The 24,855-nt window shown below is 37.0% G+C and overlaps 1 protein-coding gene across 1 annotated transcript in view; it reads left to right on the top strand.

The window, feature by feature from the left end:
- CUL4A (cullin 4A) overlaps positions 1-20,310 on the top strand; it is an 83,896-nt gene extending 63,586 nt beyond the window's left edge. The window contains exons 16-20 of the mRNA XM_007942384.1: positions 5,974-6,087; positions 8,126-8,231; positions 8,417-8,589; positions 17,906-18,058; positions 20,215-20,310. Of these exons, the coding sequence (XP_007940575.1) occupies positions 5,974-6,087; positions 8,126-8,231; positions 8,417-8,589; positions 17,906-18,058; positions 20,215-20,310 (642 nt within the window). The remainder of the gene's footprint in view (positions 1-5,973; positions 6,088-8,125; positions 8,232-8,416; positions 8,590-17,905; positions 18,059-20,214) is intronic.
- The last annotated feature ends 4,545 nt before the right edge of the window (positions 20,311-24,855 follow it).

Raw genomic sequence — 24,855 nt, 5'->3', positions numbered from 1 at the left:
CTCCAAGTTCATCCACATTATGCGGTGCTTTGCAGATTCTATATTATTCTTTAGGGTTGCATAGTATTCCATTGTGTGTATGTACCATAGTTTGGATATCCATTCCTCAGTTGATGGACACCTAGGTTGTTTCCATCTTTTGGCTGTTGTAAATAGTGCTGCGATGAACATGGATGTGCATATGTCATGGCCCTCACTTCTTTAGGATATATACTTAGTAATGGAATGGCTGGGTCAAATGGTATTTCTAGTTACAACTTTTGAAGGAGTCGCCATATTGTTTTCCACAATGGTTAATGAGAGTATTTCTGAGTCACAGTCTCAAAATCAAAATATTCTTGGTATAGTATCTGGAAAACATTTCAAACTGACCACCTTCTGCATTAACTTATATCACAATATTTCTGTGGCTCCTTTTGACTTAGCCTGAATTAACTTGCTGACTGTTAGTGAGGTCATCAGACTCAAACATAACTGATTATTATTTCCTCCCATTATAAACAGTGCTAAATAAAGTCTTATGAATGGCATTTGTTAGGGCCTTATATATGCCAGCTGTGACTGTAGGTACTATGGGGACTGATAGATAAGATAGAATACTGTATTTGATGAACTTAAAATTCATCAGGAAAAGCAGAAAAGCAATAATTAACAATACAAGATAAACTGTGAAAAGGGTTTCAACAGAAGGATAAGGGAGTGAAAAAAGATTGATTTTAATTTGGAATTAGGAAAGATTTCCTGGAGAAGGTGATGCTTAAGCCTGGCCTATCATGGAGATAGGTCCAAGTGTTAAGTGTGTAAAAGCATCTTAATTATTTTCAGTCAGCATATGTCAGAAAAGCCTTCATAGAAAGGTGATTGTTGAACTGAGTTTTGAAGGATGAGTAGGAGTTTGCCAAGAGTAAGTTGACAAGCATTTCTGACAAAGAATAGCTTGCACAGAAGCACAGAGGTATTGAAAGAGCTGATTGGGTTCAGAGAACAGCAAGTGTTTATTCATTTAACAAATACCTATTCAGCACCTGCTATGTCCCATGCAGAAATTATACAGCAGTGAAGAAAACCGATGTACCCCCTGCGTTTTTTGAGCTCAATGTCTAAAGTAGATACTGAAAAATTGTCATAAATTGCATGGAAGAATGGTCAGAGAAGGTGTCTCTGAGAAAGCAGTTCTAAAAAAGGAGTTGGAATTGTTAGGGAAGTGGGTTACTGAGTCAGGTAGAGGGAACAGTATGTTTGAAAATTTGAGGTAAGACTGAGAAAATGCATTCAGTAGAATGAAAGATGACTAAACTACAGAGAGCCAGAGATACAATGGCACAAAATAGGCTAGTGAGGTTAGAGATCCCAAAAGAAAATGGAAGATGGGCCTTGTAAAGCCATGTTAAGAATTTTACTGTTTATCCTAAAAATTTGGGGGAGCCATCCAGGGACATTAAGAAGGGACTAATCTAGTTAGAAAAACTAGTGTAAGAAGAGTCTGTGACCAGCATGATGACATTGGGGGACACTGAAATGTGCACATAAGATACAGACAACAGAGGCTAATACCAGTATATGCATAATACTACATTACTGCTAACATCAAGCACCAGGCTACAAATAACTGCATAGACAACTGAGAAGATCAGATGAGGGTTGGGTGAACAGGAGTGTACCCTGGACCATTGATAGATTTAGCTGCAGATAATTTGCATCGATACTAGTGATACAAAATAACCACAATCATTACAGAAGCAACAGAAGACAGAGTTGGAGTAATCCCTCAGAGACAACCAAACACCTTGAGAGAGAGAACCATCAGGCCTGCCGACTCAGGACCATGGTATTGGGGGATACCAGGCTCAGTTGGCACAACATAATACATAAAAATCTTGTTCCACAACCTACTTTGGTGAGTAGTGACTGGGGTCTTAAAAGCTTTTGAGCGCCCATTTAAGATACAGCTAATGGTCTCCTCTCATCTGAAGCAAAGAAGAGCGAAGAAAATCAAGGGCATTTGGAAATAATTAGTCCAAGGATATGATGGACCTGGAGACCAGAAGAACTAGATGGTGCCTGGCTACCAATGCCAGCCACTTGGGAAGGGATCAAAACTGGAGATCCTGGATAGACTGGGAGGAAAAACACAGAACAAAATTCAAAAACACAGTAACGACCAGCATTACTGGTCAGATGGAGTCTGGTGGGACCCCCAAGACTGTGGCCCTGGGATACACTTGGGCCTGGGCTAGGACACACTCCCAAGAACTAGCTCTCGGTCCAACAGCAGAAAGACTTACATGCAGAACACCCAACCCAGGGCGATGCACCCACCTACTCTACAGAGATACACCCCTTGGAGCAGTCGGCCATGGGCACCAGAGGGGCAACATTTACATGGAAAGCTAGACAGACAGGAGTGCATAACTAAGAAGGGAACGGGGTCGGGGGTGGGATGGGGTGTCACAGGGAAGGGAAGGGAGGAGAGTGGGTTAGGGTTGGGGATGGTAATCGGGGAGTGAAACCAAATGTACTTGAACTGTTGAATGTAAAACAAATTCTACTCTGTAAATAATACACACAGAGCACAAAAAGAAAAAAAAAAAGGACTAAACTGATAGCCCAGGAAGACTGTTACAGAGTAAGAATAATAAAGGTATGAATACAGAACTCTTGCTAGAGTACTGGCATCTATAGTGTAGATAGGAAGACCAAAAAGGAAAAAGCCTCAAAAGGAATAGATGGGGAGATCGATGAAATGAGTGTCACAGAGCTTGCTGAAAAGCTATTGGGTGATCTAACTAGATGAAAATTGATGAGGGTCCATTGAATTTGGCAACAGACAGGGAAGGCACTGGTGATCTCTGAAGCAGCAGTTTGGATGCAGATAGAAACCAAGTATGAATGGATTGAAAAGAGATGGGGATATGAAGGAAACTAAAAAATACATATAATAGCAAAAGGAAGTTAGAGAAAACATGTAATAACAAAAGAAAAATTAAGAAGAGAAACTCTCCCAGAAAGTACTGATAAAAATAATTCCTAGCATATGTAGTAGTTTCTGTGTCAAGTGCTAGTCTAACTGCTTTATATCACAACAATGCAGTGGTATGAGTAGTAGTAGTAGTATCCTTATAACACAGATGAAGAGATGGAAGCACAGAAAAGATAAATAACTTGCCCAAGGTCACAAACTAAATAATAGCAGAACAGAATTTGGACCCAGACACTCTGGACTCTACATCTTCACTCTTAACTATTATTACACTATTCTGCCCCAATGGGACCATAAAGACAAAGAAAATAGGAGGAGGCAGAAAGGTAAAAATTGACCAGTTTAAGTGATCCAATGATACAAAAGGAGGAGATGTCCCAGCAATAGAGAATAGGAAAAAAAATTGGGAAGGGATATTCGAAGATACAAAAATAATCCCAGTGTTCAGATTTAAATGAAAAATGTCTTAACAAAGCATATTATCAAATTTCAAAACATTGAAAATAAAGGGAAGATTCCAAAGAGTGAGATAATGGAGAAAAGGTCAGCTGCAGTGGCAATTCATCTGGGTCTGATTTTTCAGTGGTAGCCCTGGAAGCTAGAACAGCACCATCAGAGTTGTATTAGAGCTGTATCAGGAGCCTGGATGTAGAAAAAAGCAGTTCTAATCATGAGAATGTCTGACCCTGAAAAACAGAAAGCAAGCATGTTATTTAGAGATTTTGGAGATAAATACTAGAATAAGCAAAAAGAATTGGAAATAGTTGTCTCTTAGCTCTGGTAGTGTAGTGCCTAAGGTACCTGACTGCTAACCAGAAGGCTGGCGGTTCAAACCCACCAGCCACTCCTTGGAAGGAAGATGGGGCAATCTACTTTCGTAGTGATACTGCCTTAGAAATCCAAGAGGGGTCGCTTTGAGTCGAGTCTGACTCCACAGCACATAACTAACAACAACAAAAGAAGAGGATTAGAAAGGATTGGAAAGGGTGAAGAGAAGCAGGGCTAGGGCTATTCTTTTTTGTAACGGGCATTATAGTACCATTTGGCTTTAAAACTCTACATACATACTGATACAATTTCCTATTTTTTTTTTTTTTTTAACCCTTTTGTGACTTGTGGGACATACATTGACTACCAGCATTTTCAGCCTCTCTGGTTTCTTGGGAAGTACATGATACACCTGGTGGGGACCTGTATAACTTCGTGAATCTTGAGAAACAGGCCTCACCCCACCAATCCTACCACCAGAGTCTAGTTGGAACATATTTGTTCCATATATTTATATCAAAATTCATATTACCTCAAAAAATGTATTTTTCCTTGATTTTAGAATGTCTTCCATTTACTGAAAACACATAGTATCAATAGAAAATTCTAAGCAGAAAATAATTCACTCATGAATTTAAAAGAAAAACAACTCTATAATTAAGCAGTCTTTTTTCTCTAATGTGTGAATTGGAAATGAATTGAAAATAGGGTGTTTGAGGAGTTTGGTTGTGAAGTAATACAAAGAGAGAAGCTAATAGCTGACCTATATATTCAGGAAAAGCCAAAATCTGTGTTTCTGTGAAGGGTTGGCAGGTACAGGAGATCACTACTTTGGAAAATCATGTAGCTGATGGGTGGGGTACTGAAGGAGTTGGCATTTTAACAGGTTAAATCAGGGAGGTGGAGAGTAAGAGTCAAAGAGAACAATTAGGAGTCTTATTTGTAGGAGATGTAGGAGATAGGGAGCTCTGGTATTATAGTGGCTAAGGCACTTGACTGCTAACCAGAAGGCTGGCGGTTCAAACTCACCAGCCACTCCTCGGAAGGAAGATGGGGCAATCTACTTCCGTAGTGATATTGCCTCAGAAACCCAAGGAGGGGTTGCTATGAGTTGGGTCCGACTTGATGGCACATAACGACAACAACATCTGTGGGAGATAATGGCAGCCTACAGTAGGGCAGTGACATTGGTGATGAAGAGGCAGGGACAGATTTATAAGAGACTTAGCAAATGCATTGTAAGATACATTTTCTTTCATATTTCATCTGGTTTTAGAATGCATTGACTACCTCGTTTTCTTAACCAAACAAAACAAAACAAACCCACTTCTGTCAAGTTGGATCCAACTCATAGCGACCCCTCCTTGGATTTCCGAGGCAGTATCACTAAAAAAGTAGATGGCCCCGTCTTCCTTCTGAGGAGTGGCTGGTGGGTTTGAACTGCCAGCCTTCTGGTTAGCAGTCAAATGCCTTAGGCACTATGCCACCAGAGTTCCTAATACGGTACATAAGATAATTTGTATGCTTTACAGTTGATCATGTCGTAGACAAAATATGTTAATGGTACAATAGAAAAACTTGACAGCCATTTATGGACAGAAGAGAAAGAGGAACAAGCCAAGCATAATTAGCTTCACTAGAAATTTCATCCAGTGAAAGCTAAAGGTGGCCTAAGCAGGCTGTTGTTAGACTGGTTGTTGTTGTTGTTGTTATGTGCCATCGAGTCAGCCCCCGACTCATAGCGACCCCTCCTTGGGTTTCCGAGGCAGTATCACTACGGAAGTAGGATTGCCCAACCTTCCTTCCGAGGAGTGGCTGGTGGGTTTGAACCGCCAGCCTTCTGGTTAGCAGTCAAGTGCTTTTAGCCACTATGCTACCAGAGCTCCTTGTTAGACTGGTAGACAGTCTCTAATTAAGGATAGCATCTCTAACTTTACTAGCTAACAATCTTCATTATATATGCCACTGACCATAGAGAGCCTGGGTGCAGGAATGAGGATTCTGCAACCTGTCTTTACTATTAAAAATTCAAGCATTAGTCCATGTGTGAAGGAAAATGCCAATGTCCTAAAATGGTGGCCATTTTCAAAGGTAATAGAATTCAGAAAAATAACTGTCAAAATATAGAACTGATATTTTAGTTCAGCTGTAGAAAAATAAGTTAAAACTATGTGGTTCTTCAGGTTAATGATATATAGCATGATTAAATTATTTTTTCTTCACAGATGATTAAACTTCAGGAAGTATTTAAGACATTTTATCTTGGGAAGCACAGTGGTCGAAAACTTCAATGGCAAACTACTTTGGGGCATGCTGTTTTAAAAGCAGAATTCAAAGAAGTAAGTGCTTTGTTTCATGGATGGGTTTTTTTTTGATGGACTGATAAAATATTTTTAATGTGATTATATTTTTGTAGTAAAGAAAGGGGTGATTCAGCACTGGCTTTTCTAAGTCAGTAAAATTAATCTCCCTTAAATTCTTTTATTAATGAACGCACTGCCTAGCTATATTGGGGAAACTTATGTAAATACTCCTTTTAAGTGTTTTCAGAAACAGCTCACCTCCTTGAAAATAAAGTGTAATAGTTGGATCCTAAAATTAATTAAAAAGCAACCATATGCAACATTATAATGTTTAAAGGGTCCAATCAATACAAATCAATAAGAAAATCAGTCAATAGAAAAACATTTACCTAGTTGAAAAAATTACAGAGGAGTTTAGAGGCAGCTCCTAAGAGCAAAACTGTAAAGTCAGTATCTATGAAAGCATATTCAGCTTCTCTGCTAATCAAAGGGATGCAAATGAAAATATAGTAAGATATGCTACTTTTTGACTACCGAATTTATAAAAACTAAAAAAAAAAAAAAATTGAAACAGTAATTCTTAACTGCTGTGAAAGGAGTAAACATTGTGGTGAGCTTTAAAGGGCATTTTGGCAAGATATCTCAAAACCCTTAAAATTGTGCATGCTTTGTCTTAGTAGTTCCAATTCTAGGAATTCATTTTAAGACAGTTGCACAGATTAATAAATAAGAATATTTGTTACAGTGCTACTAGTAAGAGTGATAATTTAGAATCAAGGGGGGGATGCATATATTGATAAATGAAAGAAATACATGTTACAAAATACTGTACAATTTTGAGTCCCTCATTCTCATTTAACTTCAGTGTAGTAGTGCTTAGGTACACTAAGTAAAATAATTTACATAATTCACATGATGCATAGATACTATAATACATTTATTTATCTGTGCATTGCTATATAAATTATATACATACATACATTTTTACTGTGTATATATATTACTACACAGTTTACATACATAAAACCACACATACTCTGAGTGTCATGAAGTTTAATTTCAGTTTTCCTCAATTTTTGCCTTACTCACTAATTTTAAAACTTAACCTCTGCATAATCTGTATCAACACCAATGACTGATTGAGTTCTCTCCATTCGTAGAGAAAGAAACTAACCAAAATTGGGATTGCAGCTACCTGCAACTGGATTACTAGGTTGGGACTGGCATACAGATAAAGTGCCTTCTGCTGCATTATCCCAGTGTGCTATTTTTCATGCAGTCATTTTCTCTTTAGGGTGAAATTAGTATGTTAGAAGACAAAACTAGTTAGCATTTTCACATGCATTAAATTTTATGCATATGTTCTAACTATATATAAATAGTGAATCTTTTCAGTGAGGACTTTCTGAATAAAAGGGAATTGCATAATATATATAAGGCTAAATTTATATTAGTATTATGCATTACCAGAAAAATGTAAAGGAAAGCCGGGCTGAAAGATTTTTACTCTTATTTATGTACTTATTATTCATTCACTTAATAAAGATGTTGAATAGGATTTTTTGTTTTATTTTGTTTTACCACCCTTCCCTCCTCCTTACATGTTTTACCACTGTGCCTTCTCATAGCCTACACACTAAGAGGACTTAGGTAGGATAAAAAAAATTTTAAGGTATTATTTACTGTGTATCTGGCATCAAATAATGATAATTCCCTTCTTCAATGATATTTACTAAAGAATTTTTAAGTATCTAATCGACTCATAGCAACCCCTCCTTGGGTTTCCGAGGCCGTATTTCTTTGGAATTAGATTGCCCAATCTTCCTTCTGAGGAGGAGCTGGTGAGTTTGAACCACCAGCCTTCTGGTTAGTAGTCAAATGCCTTAGGCACTAACACCACCAGAGTTCCCTTTTTGTTTTTTTGAATCAGCATCTTAATTTCTTATTTGGTAGCTATTAATTTTTTTAATCCCCTTGCAGAAAGCTTGAGAGGAAAAAAAAGTCTTACAATTTTTCAGAGATTATATAAACACAGCCTCAAAAGTAATACTGACTTTTTTTTTTTTTTTTAAAGGGAAAGAAGGAGTTCCAGGTTTCCCTTTTCCAGACATTAGTGCTTCTCATGTTCAATGAAGGGGATGAATTCAGTTTTGAAGAAATAAAAATGGCTACTGGTATAGGTATGAAGAATCTCTTTAAATGAATGTATACTTTTCAAGTGCCAATATTTTAAACATTCATTTTAAGAGAAGATATAGACTAGGTTTCCACTGTGTCACACATTATATCATGATTTTTTTTGTTCTTGTTAACTGTGTTGTTCATTTTAATGCCAACATTTGCTTGCAATTTTCTCCCTATTTAGAGGATAGTGAATTACGAAGAACATTACAGTCTCTGGCTTGTGGTAAAGCACGTGTGTTGATTAAAAGTCCAAAAGGAAAGGATGTGGAAGATGGAGACAGATTCATTTTTAATGGAGAGTTCAAGCACAAGTTGTTTCGAATAAAGATCAATCAAATTCAGATGAAAGAAACCGTATGTATAAATTTTATCTTTTTGTGTATAGGACATTTACCAAGGAATTGTTAGTTTTTATATTAGTTTCTTGAGTACTAGAGATCCAAAGCATATTTCTAATATATCTAATTTTTAAAATATTCATTTTAATGTAGCTTTCAATAACTGTATTCACAGTAGGAATGAAAATCAGAAAAATATGTAATACTTACCATTCCTATTTACAAAAATAGTATGTCAGATCTTCTTATATCAAATTATTTTAGTGTGGAAAGAGCAAGTAATTTCCAAAACCTAACTACTTGTCTTTTAATTTTGTATGCTATAGTTTAGCTATTCTATGAGCAGCAGCCTCAGGTAGGGGTTCTGGAAGAGAAGTTGTGAGGATCTTTGATTGGGCCTCTGGAGTCAGTGGGCCCATTGAAATTGTATATATAATACTGTATATAATTTCTTTTGTGATTTGGGTGAAGGTTTACAGAACAAATTTGTTTTCCATACAGCAGTTCATACACATTTTGTTTCATGACACTGACTGCAATCCCCCTTCTTCCCTGTAGTTACCTCCTCCCTGTGTCCTTCTTTCCTGTGCATTCCTGCCCTTTTAAGACCCCAGAGAGTGAGTGCAGTTTTGATAAGGCTCTCAAAAGAAACACTTACTCAATACAGGTTCTGAACCACTGCTGTAAGGTCTTAAATGCAGAAAACCCCTGCACTCCTAGGCTGCTATCACACTGAAAGACTAGGAGACACAGTTGCACCTCTAATATTTACAATATGTAAAAGAATGTCCACTTGGAAGACTGTGGTGGAAAGCTGAAGGGCCCCTCACTGAACACTATAGAACTTTCACAGGCTAGCAGGCATGATTAAAGTAGACATTAATCATTTTTAAAAAAGGAAAAAAGTACAATTAGCCCCATCTTGTACCTGTAAGTATCAGATCCAGACTGGAGTAAATAGTGGCCTTACAAAGGAAGGAGTTCAATTCAAAGTGCAACACAAAGATAACTGATTGATATGAGGTAATATCACAAACACTTTTGCCACCTCCAACGGTTGTTGTTATTGTTGTTATGTGCCATCGAATCGGACCCGACTCATAGCAACCCCTCCTTGGGTTTCCGAGGCAGTATCACTATGGAAGTAGATTGCCCCATTTTCCTTCTGAGGAGTGGCTGGTGGGTTTGAACCGCCAGCCTTCTGGTTAGCAGTCAAGTGCCTTAGCCACTATACTACCAGAGCTCCCTAGGCAATGATTATTTCATTTCTATAGCTTTTACCTCACCAAAAACCAAACTCGCTGCCATAGAGTCTGATCAACTCATAGCGACCCCTCCTTGGGTTTCTGAGGCAGTATCACTACGAAAGTATATTGCCCAACCTTCCTTCTGAGGGAGTGTTAAAATGGAGCCTAATCAGTAAATATGTTCAATTTACAGGGAAAAAAAAGAAAAAGACTAATAAAAATATAAAAAATGTTCACTCTTGTAAATTTAGGAAAGGTATCTAGGATTGAAAAGTATATGAGGAAACAGACATTATTTTTAAAAAGAAATTTTGATTAGTACAACTGTTTTAATGAGCAGTTAGACATCTTTATTAAGGTTTAAATGCACATATCCTTTGATCCTGCTTTTTTACTGTTAGGAATTTATAGTAGAGTGATTAAAGAGAATTAAATTTTAGAGTTCTAATTCCAAAGAAAAGTGATCCCACAGAATGTGGAAATTATAGAACAATATCATTAATATCACACGCAAGTAAGATCTTACTGAAGATAATTCAAAAATGGTTGCAGCAATGTATTGACAGAGAACTTCCAGAGGTGCAAGCTGGATTTAGAAGAGCACATGGAACAAGGGATATCACAGCTGTTGTCAGATGGATCTTGGCTCAAGGCAAAGAATACCAGAAAGATGCTTACTTGTGTTTTATTGACTATGCAAAGGCATTTGATTGTGTGGATCATGACAAATTATGGATAACATTGAGAAGAATGGGAATTCCTGAACACTTGATTGTACTCATGAGGAACCTGTACCTTGACCAGGAGGTGTCGTTCGAACGGAACAAGGGGACACTACATGGTTTAAAATCAAGAAGGGAGTGCATCAGGGTTGTATCCTTTCCCCAAACTTACTCAACCTATATGCTGAGCAAATAATCCGAGAAGCTGGAGTATATGAAGAAAAATGTGGCATCAGGATTGGAGGAAGAATCATTAACAACCTGAGATATGCAGACGATACAACTTTGCTTGCTGAAAGTGAGGATGACTTGAGGCATTTACTGATGAAGCTTGAAGAATACAGTCTGCAGTGTGGATTACATCTCAATATAAAGAAAACAAAAATCCTCACAACTGGACCAATGAGCAGCATCACAATAAATGGAGAGAAGATTGAGGTTGTCAAAGAATTCACGTTGCTTGGTTCTACAATTGATTCCAATGGAAGCAGCAGTCAGGACATTAGACGACGTGTAGCACTGGGAAGGTCGACCACGAAGGAATTGTTTCAAGTGCTGAGGAGCAAGCAGATGTCTCCTTCAGGACTAAGGTGCGCCTGACTCAAGCCATGATATTTCCAATCACCTCGTATGCATGTGAGAGCTGGACAATGAATAAGAAAGACCGAAGAAGAGTTGATGCTTTTGAGTTGTGGTGCTGGCAAAGAATGCTGAAAGTACCATGGACTGTTAAAAGAACTGACAGATCTGTCCTGGAGGAAGCGCACCCGAAATGCTCCTTGGAAGGGAGAATGGCCAGACTTGTCTCACCTATTTTGGTCATGTTGTCAGAAGGGACCATTCCCTGGAGAAGGATGTCATGTTTGGTAGGGTGGAGGTTGACGAAAGAGGGGGAGTCCTTCAACAAGATGTATTGACATGGTGGCTGCGATGATGGGCTCAAATATAGCAGGGATCATGGAGCTGGCACGGGATCGGGCAGTGTTTTGTTCTGCTGTGCATGGGGTCGCTGTGAGTCGGAAATGACTCAACGGCACCTAACAACAACAAACAACAATTCCAAAGTGGAAATTACCTCTTCCCCCAAAGATAATCACTCTGACCACTTTTTTTTGTAGTCACAGTTTGTTTTTTTCCTGCGACATATACATATTTAACCTTTTATATATTTTTTTTTTAAAAAAGTGATCACTGTGTATTTTGTAACTTGTTATTTATCATAGGCCACAATGCTCTTGTTGAAAGATATTTAGATTATTTCCATTTTATAACTATTGAAAATAAACTTCTATAAAACATCCTGGTACAAACAGATTTGTGACCTTTGAACTTGTTAGATTGTTTCTTTAATTTAAAATTCTTGCTCTGGAATTGCTGGGTAATAACTGTGTACTTTTTAGTTTGACCACTCTTTGCCAAATTGAAGTCTGACAGATTTTACTAGATTACAATCACAGATTTCATGAATGTGTCTTTCTCCCTACTGCCACATCCCTTTTGCCCACATTATTCTGAGAGATAAAAAAAAAATGTTCACTGCAATTTTAATTTAAATTTCTTATATTTCTACTAAGATTGATCATCTTTATGCCAGTTAGTAGTTTACACAAATTGTGTGCTCTCTAATCCTCAAGGCTTCATGTTTTAAAATAGACATAAAACTGCCTCAAATATTTTGAGAATTAAATAAATATTTATAAAGCTGTTGTTATGTGCCCTCGAGTCAGACCCGACTCATAGCGATCCCTCCTTGGGTTTCCAAGGCAGTATCACTATGGAAATAGATTGCCCCATCTTCCTTCCGAGGAGTGGCTGGTGGGGTTGAACCACCAGCCTTCTGGTTAGCGGTCAAGTGCCTTAGGCACTATGCTACCAGAGCTATAAATATTGGTGCTGCTGTTTGGTGGCTAGCAGTTTTCTCTTGTTTTAATTGCTTGTTCAAGTCATGGGTACATTTACTGAAATAATATTTTTCTTACTGATCAGTAAGTGGTCTTTGTATATCAAGTATATTAACCCTTTGTCATTTATGACAAATAATTGTTTCCCATTTTGTTATTTTGAGAACTTTGTTGTTTTTTCCCCCATATGAAAGTTTTTAAGTTCTTAAATATAGTCCTTTAAATGGACTGCAGATTTAATTGCCTCCACAAACTACTACCTCCATTACCATGAGACCAAAACAAATGGATGGTGCCCAGATACCATTATGGAACATTCTGATCAAGGACCCACGAGGTAAGTCCAGATATAAAGTAGAAAAATGTGGAACAGAATTTCAAACTCTTATGGAAAGCAGACTTACTGGAACCATTGAGACTGAGGAGATCTTGAAATTAATGCCTGGAAATAATCTTTAAACCTTGAACCAAGATTATCCCATGATGCTATCATTCAAGTAAACAACAGATTAGCCCCATTAATAAAAAAATCTTTGCCTTTAGCTTAGAACCTCTTACAAAGAATTACCTATGTGAGCTTAATTGTACAACAGTTCATCTGAAGCACAGATGAGAACTTTACGGAGCAGAGAGCCTGAATTAATGGTGATGACACTAATGATAACACTGTGTGAAGTATCTAACCAATGCTACTGGGTTATTTATTTAACTGTGTCTCACTGCCAAAAAAAAAAAAAGAAAGAACATTATAGAGAGAGAGAGAGCCCTTTATGGTACCTGGCTTCAATGTTAAGCCTAAGAGAGATCTTCTTCCCTTAGCCCAGAATTTTAAAATTAGTGACCTATATTACTCTTCTAGTACTTTTTATATTTAAATCTTTGAGCAATATAGAAGTTATTTTTGTATCAGAAAGCTATCTACCCTCCCATCCCTATTTTAACACCAAATTGAAAATACCATTCTTTGACAATTTATTTGAATTGTTATTTCTTATCTGTCAAATTGATCAGTTTCTCAATTCTGTTCTAAAAATGCTGTTGATCTATTTTGTAGTCATAACTCAAGATCTTTTAATGTACCTATTGCTACAAATGTATTCTCCCGTTGAATTTTAGAATCATTTTATCATGTCTTTTCTCCCCACAAATAAGAACACTGATGTTTTTGTTCAGATTGCATTGCTTTAATTTGCAGTTCTCATCTTAAATCTTTAAATGTCTTACATATTTTTTTAAATTTTATTGTGATTTGCATGAAAGTTTACAAATTCATCTTGCATACAGCAGTTCACATACACTTTGTCTCATGACATTGACTATAATCTCCCATAGCTCTCCTCCCGCTTCCTCCCCATAGCCAGCTCTTCCCTGTGTCCTTCCCTCTCATGTACTCCTGCCCCCCCAAGCTGTCTCCCTGTGCATAAACGGCCCTTCTATTCTCCCATGATTGATCTCTCCGAGGAGTGTTTCTACCTACTGTAAATGTTCAGCTCATATACTTGTCTTTTCTTTGTCTAGAAGCCACAGGAATGGGTTCAGTTCCAGACCTCAAGGGCAGCTAGGGGCTGTATTCTCAGGGGTTCCACCAGGCTCTATCGGACCAGCAAACCTTGTTTTTTTTTTTTTTTTTTTAAGATGATTTTCTTTCCACATTGTTCTCTTGACTCTTTCCCGGATCTCCTACCTAGATCCTCCTCCGAGAGGTAGCCAGGCACCATCTAGTCTTCTGGTCTCATAGTCATATAGGCTAAGGATTGCATGATTTACCACTTACTTGGACTAATTGTTTCCAAGTCTTGCATATTTCTTATTAAACAGTTTCTCCTATTAAGTTATACATTTTCATTCATTCAGCAAATATTTATTGCGCACCTGTTGTGGGCCACGTCCTTTGCAAAATACTGAGAATTCAGCCATTGTTAACAATATAAGAATAAGTCCCCATCTTCAAGGAGTCTTTAGTCTTGTCCAGAAGATAGATAGCAGATGATCACACATTGACTGCCTTGTTAGAATTGAGGTAAATGTTATGATGGAAAAAGTACAGGAAGGCCTGACCTAATACTGTGATTCAGGGCAAGCTCTCCTGAAGAAACGAGTTTAGCATTTTTCAGGAACGAAAGGAAGGCCTCTGACTGCAGCATAGTCACCAAAGGGGGAAACTGAGCCAGACAAGGCCTGACTTGTCTGGCTCAGTCATATCACATAGAGGCCAGTCAGGCTTATTAAGGATTTGAGAGAGCATTAAACTAAAGAGTTTAAAGGAAGAAGGGCCAAAGAAATACTGATACCCTACAAAAGGCACCTTTTTTTCTTTATATTGCTAGCTGCTAATTGCTAGTATGTACATATTAACAGTGTTTGTCTTTGTATGTCTGTCTTATATCCAGCTGCTTTACAGACCATTCATTAGCTCTGATGGTTTTTCACCTAATTTTCTTGGATTTTCCAAGTCATCTACAAATAATGATCATTTTCTTTGCTCCTTTTTAGTATGCCTCTTTACTTCTCTTATTGCATAGCTTTAACTACTAAAAAATGTTTTTAAGAAATAGCAGTACTACTGTGTTGTCAGTGGTAGCAGACACTGATCTATGGGTGGATAGATAGTGGACAGGCTGAATAATCAGGTTTGTCTAGGAAGGGGGAAGTTATGCCCATGACCATTGTTCTGGTTACCTAGTGCCACTCTGACAGGAATATACCACAAATGGGATGGCCTTAACAGGAGTTTATTCTCTCACAATTTGGAGGCTTTAAGTCCATGTTTAAAGTGCCAGGCCCTAGGGGCTGAGGAAAAGCCCCTCAACCTTGGGGTCCAGCTCTGCCTCCTGCTCCCGGCACACTGGATCTAGAGGCATTTCTTCACTCAGACAGCTGCTAGCTGCTGAGGCTCACAAACCCACTGTTGACAGATAAAAAGGCACAGTCCCGATGTTACCAAACCACACGTCAGGCCATTAATTTAAGTCCATTGTAAGTCCCAAGGTCAGCAGAGCATGACAGGCTGCTGAACAGCGACACGGCTACATGCAGGGTCCAAGCATGCCATAAGCTAGAGACCATTCCCAAAGCGGCTTCTTACATACGGGAAGCAGACCACATACCCAAAGCAGCTAGCTACTGAGCTGCTTGTGGTAGTTCCCACCATGGAGCTGCTTGCCAGTCTCATCATGGGGAATAACTTACCACCAGCTGCCCAGCCACTCAGCTAGGCCCAGCCAAGTTGACACACAAACATAACCACCACAACTATGTATAGGGTTGGCAGACGATGTTTTCTACAAGGATATTTGTGTGTGCTGTAAGAATGGCCAAGTATATAGAAATGACAAGGGACAATGTTGTAGTGCCTTCTTGACCACAGCCAGCTACCCAGAGAGAGCTAGTAGTTGGACCTGTGGCCTCGGGACCATGGTTGCAGGGAACATCAAGCTCACTGGCATAAAATACTACACAAAAACATTGTTTCATATCCTGCTTTGGAGAGTAGTGACTGAGATGTTAAACGCTTACACGTGGCCACCTAGATGCAACAATGGGTCTCTCCATGTCCAGAGCAAAGAAAACCAAAGATGCATGGAAACAATTAGTCCCAGGGACTGGTAGACCATGTGATCCTCACCCTATATGACCACAAGACCAGAACTAGATGATGCCCACCTACCACTGTGAACCCCTCGGAGGAGGATCTGTGTAGGGGATCGTGGATAGAGTGGGGGGAGAATGTGGAAAAAAACTTAAAATCATTAAAAAAAAAAAAAAAAAGGAAACAGTTTGTTGGTCTGATAGGGTCTGGTGAAACCCCTGAGACTATGGCCTCTAGCTGCCATTCAGGTCTACAACTGAACTCACTCCTATGTCTTCCAGACAAATAATAGACAGGCATATGGGCTAAATATTTACATCAAGTAGATAAGACTCCTTGGAGAGATCAATCATGGGAAAACAGAAGGGGGGTGTATGCACAGGGAGACAGCTCAGGGTGAGGGAGGGCAGGAGTGCATGGGAGGGCAGGACAGAGGGAAGAGGTTAACTACTGGGAGGAAGTGGGAGGGGAGCTGTTGCATTGTGGGAAATTGCAGTCAATATAATGAGACAAAATGTGTATGAACGCTGTATGGAAAATGAATTTGCTCTGGAAACTTTTCAACCAAATCACAATAAAAATTAAAAAAAAAAAAAAAACAGTACTACTAGGTTTCCTAATCTTGTTCCTGACTAATTTTATCTCTGGTATGTTGTTGTTGTTATGTGCTGTCAAGTCAGACCTGACTCATAGTGACCCCTCCTTGGGTTTCTGAGGCAGTATCACTGCGGAAGTAGATTGCCCCATCTTCCTTCCAAGGAGTAGCTGGTGGGTTTGAACCGCCAGCCTTCTGGTTAGCAGTCAAGTGCCTTAGCCACTATGCTACCAGAGCTCCCTATCTCTGGTATAGGCAATGTTAACCTTTTCTGGGGTTGTGGATTCCTTTGAAAATTTGATGAATGCTATGGATCTTCTCCCTTCCTGAAACATTTACCTTAAATATATGCCCAGACCTGTTGTCTCTCCCTGCCAAAAAATTTTCATGAGTAGACCCCCGTTAGGTTGCTGTTCAACTAACATTAAATGGACAACAGTAGTTACTATTTCTGATATTCAGTATTTGCAGTCTCTGATAACTGCTGTTCATTGTGGTATTCTTTTTAATTAAAGCATGTATCAAGATATCTTAGTTTGTTTTAAGAATAGAATTTGAATTTTATCATGACCAGTTGTGGAAAATTGGAAGTAGATATATATATATATATATAAAATCTCAATATGGGAGTTCTGGTGGTGTAAGTGCCTAAGGCATTTGACTGCTAACCAGAAGGCTGACGGTTCAAACCCATCAGCCACTCCTGGGAAGGAAGGTTGGGCAATCTACTTCTGTAGTGATTCTGCCTCAGCAACCCAAGGAGGGGTTGCTATGAGTCAGGTCTGACTCGACGGCACATAACAACAAAATATATATAAAATACAAGGAGAACTTTTGTTAATATAATTTTTTTCCATGGAAGATAATATAATTTTTTATCCATGAAAGCATTATTGTGATCATTTCAATTACAGTAATAGATTTTTTATGTTAAGCAAAAAAGCTTATATTTCTGGAATAAATCCTGATGGGTATTTTGTTTTGCTTTATTTACTACGCTGCTAATCAGTTTACTAATGTCTTACATAGTAGGGTCTTTACAGCTTTTTTTTTAATAAGGGAATACCCTTTTAAAAATTCTCATTCAAGTTTCAGTGTTATCCTGTTTTGGGAGAGCTAAGTTTTTACTACAATAAATATAAATGCACAGCAAAGCAGTATTTATCCAAAGTTCAGCCTTTCTTTGCAACTAAAGAAAGTTTCTCATAAAACTCAATGAGATGAAATAATGTTGAAAATATATCTTTACACTGCTTTTTATTTTCTTTTTTTGTATAGGTTGAGGAACAAGTTAGCACCACTGAAAGAGTGTTTCAAGACAGACAATACCAGATAGATGCTGCTATAGTAAGAATAATGAAGATGAGAAAGACTCTTGGTCATAATCTTCTAGTTTCAGAATTGTATAATCAGCTGAAATTTCCAGTAAAGGTAAATGTAATATTAGTTTGATTAAGTGTATAGTATACTGTTAGACAATTGACAAAGCATGGTCAAGTTTCATTACCTTCAAAGAATCATCATTTGTCCTATATTTTAAGTGAACATTTACCACAAAAATGTACTTTTGTGAATAGTAAGTGTAGAAAAACTGGCAACTGATGGTAATACGGACTTTATTTCAAATTGTTCTTTGTCACTAATGTAGTAAAAGCTATGAAATAATAAAGACTTAAAACTCCCACCTCAAGAGATAGGGTATGTGCTTATATTTTCAAAAAGGGAAGAAGAGGTTATATCACAGGATTTTAAAGAAATCATAAATAACTAGTCAGCATTTTACAAACTACAAAGCATTTTCTGCCTTGGTAGTATTTTACCATTGTTATTGCTTATGAAAGATTACCCCAAAATCTTTGAATTCAAACTTCATTTCTAAGACTGATTTACTGTCCTGATTATGTGGAATATAGGAAAAGTTAGGAAAGCCTTATGAAAAGCTCTTTGAAATATATTTATCAGTGTAAAAAATATTGGACTGTCATCAGTCTTAGTCTTTCTGTGATTGAATTAGCTGCATATTTTTTTCAGATTACTTCTCTGATTTAGTGTTGTAAATTTTGACAGACGTATATCCAATTCATCTTCTTCACCAATGGAATAAAGTGATGGGCTTTGTTATTGTTAGCTTTTGAGCCCATCCCAACTTACAGCAACCCTGAAAGACAAAGTGGAACTGCCACATAGGGTTTTCTAGGCTATAATCTTTATAAAAGCTGATAGCCACATTTTCTTCCACGAGCAGCTTGTGGGTTCAAACTGCAGACCTTTTGGTTAGCAGCCTAGCACTTGGTCACTGCACCACCAGGGCTTCTTGTCAGGGTGGGCTAGATTAGTCTAAAACTTGCAGAATTTAGGAAGTACCCTCTTCGAATAACAAATATTTGACTCCTGCAGCCTCCAGAGGAGATTGATACCTATGTAGTATTTTGCATAGCTTGTGAAACACTGTTACGTACATTCTTTTTACTCTTGCCTACCACAAGTCACAGCTGTTTTTCCATGCTACAAATGAAGACGCCAAGCAATTAAACAAAAGATTAAATAGTGAGTAAGTGAGACTAAATAGTGGCCATAGCACCTAGTTCTTCTTTTATAGGTAATAAGATTTTCACACATATCTTACAAAAATATATGCTCTGTCATGGAATATAAAGTTATACTATTTGGAAAATAGAGTGTGTCATATATTGATATGACTATGACGATGCACTGCCATCCAGTCGGACCCAACTCATAGCGACCCCTCCTTGGGTTGCCGAGGCAGTATCACAGCGGAAGTATGGGAGCTCTGGTAGCATAGTGCCTAAGGCAGTTGACTGCTAACCAGAAGGCTGGCAGTTCAAACCCACCAGCCACTCCTGGGAAGGAAGGTTGGGCAATCTACTTCTGTAGTGATACCGCCTCGGCAACCCAAGGAGGGGTCACTATGAGTTGAGTCCAACTCGATGGCACGTAACAACAACATATATATATAAAATACAAGAGAACTTTTGCTTGTAAATGCTTGTAAACATTTGCTTCTTAATACAGCAAAGTTGGCAGTAGCCTTCCTAAGCAGAGCCAGGCAGTTCCATATCATGGTTATATAGGGACTCATCGATTCAGTCATCTTTTTCTTTTTTTGAACAAAGAACACTTGGAATTTGGGGTTACACTATATAAATATAACATATAGTAAACATATCAATATATTCATTTAATAATAAAATGTACCTAGGGAGAAATGTTGTTACAAAGGATGAAAATAATAAGATATTACCAGAGATCCCATTTAAACAAAGTAATATATGTTACATAAAGATCTACCATGCCTAGATACTCAGTAATGATCAGAAATAATGTATATACATTTCACAAGTTTCAGGTTTCCCTCAGGAAGACTTGCTGTGACAAATTCACATGGAAACACTTTGATCAAGATAAAAGGTTAATACTGTCTTTGAAGTAGGGAGTTTTATTTATTCATTTTATAATTATTTATATAATGATATCATTTGTCCTTGATTATATTCTTCTGTGTTTGTAAATTTAATGTCACTGTAATTGAGGTTTTATGGTTTGCTTGTTTTGTTTTTCTTTTGTAGCCTGGAGATTTGAAAAAGAGAATTGAATCTCTTATAGACAGAGACTATATGGAGAGAGATAAAGACAATCCAAATCAGTACCACTATGTGGCATAATGAAGTCAACAGACTATTTTCTTTTAGTAAAACACTAGAATGTATCTTTGGAGCAATGAAACACATATGTGCTGTTTCCAGACCTTTCTGTGATTGAACCAGCTTCAGATACTTGGTGGATAAGAAAGAAAGGAAATGATTCTTCAATCATCCCTTGTAAAGCTTAAGGATTTTCAAATGGCATATGTATCTTTTTTTCCCTCCAGTTCTTCTTGTTCTTTTAGACATTTAAATTCTTTCTACTGCTCTGTGCAGAATAATTTTGGGATTGAACAAGAAGTTATTGGTTAAAAGAAGTTCTTTAGAAGGTCTTATTCTTGTTGCAAAAGCTGAAAGTTTGGTTTGTTGTGCATGTGATCATGAATGCACAATTTTAAAAGACCCTCAATGCTGCATTCTTTAGCTACAAAGATTACTTAGGTATTCCTGAAGACAAGATATCTTAGTTGATGAACACTTAGATTGAAAACAAGAACCCTTAATTGGTGAACATGAGGAAGAAACAGTCAGTGTTAAAAACTGATCAATTATGCAACCTAAAAACTGGCATCTGTTTCATTTATTTTCAAATAGTTTAAACTTTGATGACTGATTTTTTTATAAATCAGGTTTCTAAGTGAGATCTCTGATGTGCCAAGAGGATATTGTGTGTCTGATGTGTTTAATATAGTGAAACAGCAACATCTTTGTTTTAGTTACTTGTGAATTTTCTGTTTAAGAGTTTTGGGGGTTAGTGTGTTTGTGTTTATCATTCTAAGATTGAGTCTAGCAGTCCCTGTTTTTTGCATTAGGGCAACTGCTGTTTGATTTTTTTTTTTTTTTAATTGCAGTATTTGTATTATTGCTATAATAAAGTTTTGGTTTTCTTTTTACAGTATGCACAGGGACAGTAATTGTTCTGTGTGCTGTATCACTGTAAAAGGTTTTATAGGAGACTTTAAAGTCTTGATATTGTGAAGCAGAGGTTATTTTGTCAAAAGATTAAAAAGATTTTGTTGGTACTTGGTTTCATGTTGTATATATATAAGTGAGGTTGAACAGCAAAATGAAAATTCAGTAGTGATGTTAGTATGGTAACTATGAAAAAGATACTTTTGTGATAACATTTAAAAATACTTCTTTATATTTTACATAGTAGCATGTTTCATTTTGATTAAAAGCTACCAAAGGAATTTTGATCATGGTATAAGTGTTTAAAGCAATATTTTCTGGAATATACCAAGTTTATATAATTTGATTTTGTGCAAAATTATTAAAAGACTCTCCCCTTTTGAAACATGCGTGTTTAAAATATAACATCTTATGGGTTTCTGTATTAAAATCCTCACTCTTTAAGTATCATTATTTCTACATTTGTAAATTTCATTTGTGAGTTCTATAATATGTGGTCTATAAAAGACCAAATAGATTTCTACTTATATTTTAAGTTCATTGTGTCTAGAGATTGTTAATATTGTAATTTAATGTAGATTTACTTTGAATAAAATTAGTTTAATTCGCCTTAAAATTACATTAATAAAATTTTGTGGTGTGCGAAATACACATTCCTCATAACTCTTTAGCACCTTTAATTTGTTACTAATAATACACCAGACAAAAAGAAACCAGAGATCGGGACATAGCTACCGTTTGACATGATTATTCTTCTGTTACCTCTACTTCCAACTACCATGTGGTGGAGAAAAAAAAAAAAAAAAAACACAGAAAACTGACTTTTTTACTTTATCATGATTAAGGGCAATATACTTTATATACTTTAATATTCTACTTGTTTCTTTCTATCCTCATATTTTTCAGTATCATTTAATGTTTCAGATTAATGTTAAGGCTAATGTGGTAAACCATAGGAAAGAGAAAATAACTGAAAAGCAGAAGATCTTTAGACAAGAAAAAAGAGCTGTAAAATTGCAGAGGAGGAGAAATTATTTGCAGATTAGATAATTTTATACCTGGAAAATTTAAGAGAAGCAAATGAAAAGCTTAACTAGGAAAAGAATTAGCAAGTTAATTATATACAAAATTAATAGAAAACCTTCCTATATGTAAACAGAGGAGCTCTGGTGGTGTAGTGCCTGAGGCATTTGACTGCTAACCAGAAGGCTGGAGGTTCAAACCTACCAGCCACTCCTCAGAAGGAACATTGGGCAGTCTACTTCCGTAGTGATATTGCCTGGGAAACCCAAGCTATGAGTAGGATCTTACTCCATGGTAGTGAGTTTGGTTTGATATGAAATATGTAAACAACCTGTGAAAAAATATGATGGAAGATCCTTTTTTTGATAGTAATAGAAAAGAAAATACCCAGTAACTAACAAAAAAAAAAATCTATACCAGAAGCATTTTAAAATTAACACAAAGACCTGAATAAATGGAAGATATACACTGTTCTTAAATATAGCTACACAGTATCAAAATATGTCCAACTTCCCTTGCTTTATAAATTTAATGCCAATTAAGACACAGATAAGCTGATTCTGAGGTTGAAATTAAAAAGAAAATCTTCAGGAATATCCAGATATTGCTTAAAATTGTATCATAAGCTCTGTAATTGATAGTGTGCTACTTGCACATAAATGTATTGCTGGAATAAAATAGAATCTGTAAGTCAACCAAATACATAGGAATGTTGTATATCATAAAAGGAGTCTTATATATCATAGAGATAGGGAAGATTTTTCAACAAATACTACTGGAAAAAAATTTGTTAACACTTAACAAAAAAGTAAAGTTGGATTATAATTATTTTTCATACTTAAGGAAGGTCCAAGTAGTCAAAGATGTGAAATGGGGGAAAAAAAAAAGTCACAAATGTAAGAAGAAAATGAAATACATTTTTTTCCTTTAATTCTTTATGGAAGAGAAGTCTAACTATTAAGATCCATTTTTAAAAAGAATTGATAAATGGTATTTTGTAAAGTCTGCATGGGAAGAAAAGATTTAAAACAAACCATTGGGGGGGGAAGCAAAGCACTAATTAATATATATAGAACAGCAAATCAAGAGAAAAAACACACCAATCCATTAGATAAGTGTAAATGTATTAATCATTTTTAAGAGAATGGAAGCAGAGGAAATAGATACACAGTGAGTATACAGACCATGATTTCAGGGTAAGAAATAACACAGCTAGAGGATTTGCAATCTAAGGAGAGTCGTAGTATGAATTGTATTTCTGCATATTTCCAAGTATATGGGAAGCATTCTGTAGAGATGGCTTCATGACACAGGAGGGGGTGGATAAATTGGAGAAGGAAGTCTTCAGTGGGGGAGAGTGATAGAAGTTATAGGCAGAGAACATGGTGGGATATTTTTTTCATCACATTCAGCTGTTTGGTTGCATGCAAGGAATAGTCCGGAAGTGAGGAATAGACAACGACTTAACCAAGTATGGAGTTCTATCATTTGAGAGAAATAAGGCAACTGAGTATGTATGCAAGGGATTAATTATAATCGTGAACCATGGGATAAGTATAAGCCAGCCATGAAGGATGCAAGGACATGAATAGATGGAGGTAACGTGCAAGGAAAATGTGGTAGGGTGAATTGCCTGTAGCTCATTGTAAGATCCAAGAATTACAGAGTAAGGATATTAAAGGGAGTGTGCAGGAAATATAAGAGGTAATGACAGCAATACACACTTAAAATTGAGTGGAGGACTCAGTTATTAGTAATTGTAAGTGTAAAGTAATATGGAAGTAGGTGACTAAGGTAGGGTGAAGGACAAGATCATTGGAGCTGAGGGGATCAAAGAGAAAAAGGATCTACATGCATATTATTGTAGAGAAAAATTACAAGTCTGTTCAAAGTAAAAACCACTTTTATTAATGGCAAAAGGCATTTTGCTAAATAAGACACAATCAAGTTCTTGACAAAGTGCCCCACCCAAGGAGCTGCAAAATTAGAGGTTGATAAAGGCAAAACCTGCAAGTTAGTGGGTACAGTGGGCTCTTTCTGACTGGCTAACATTCACAAAGTTGTAGGTGGCAGAATCGGCTGACTTTTTGCAGGAGTTGACCTTTGCACAGAGAGGGCTTCAAATGACAAAACATGGCTGACCATGAATTTCCTGAATATTCTGAAATAGAATTTTGTCCAAGTACAGAGTTTAAAAAGAAAAAAAAAAAAAGCATTTAGTTACAGGGGTCTAAGTATGGTTTAGCCACCAAAGTCACATGTTTAACACCTGAACAAGCTGAATAACTTAACAGCAGTCTTTTCTAACCACAAAACCTGAGATAAGCAGAGCAAGGTGGACAAAACTGCATTTTTCTGTAGGAACTTTATCAAGGTGCACAGCTGCACACTGCATGACAGGCTGTTTTAAAAGACACAAAGTGGAGTTAACTTAGGACAAAGAGAGATTTGGATTAGACCTTAGCTAGAAGTTTTAGTCATGTCAAAAGCCTTAGTTTTTAGAATGTTCTTCCTGATCATTGAAATAATAAGGAATGGTGACAGGCATTAAAATCACCAAAGAATGAAAGAGACCATAAGGTCTGAAGATGATGGCAACATGGAAAGAGGAGTGTGGTACAGTCCCTTGGT

This window comes from Orycteropus afer, unplaced genomic scaffold (genome assembly GCF_000298275.1).
Source record: "Orycteropus afer afer isolate SDZICR_OR568_19922 unplaced genomic scaffold, OryAfe1.0 scaffold00089, whole genome shotgun sequence".
NCBI classification, from domain to species: domain Eukaryota; kingdom Metazoa; phylum Chordata; class Mammalia; order Tubulidentata; family Orycteropodidae; genus Orycteropus; species Orycteropus afer.
This window is presented reverse-complemented; position numbering and strand designations above follow the sequence as displayed.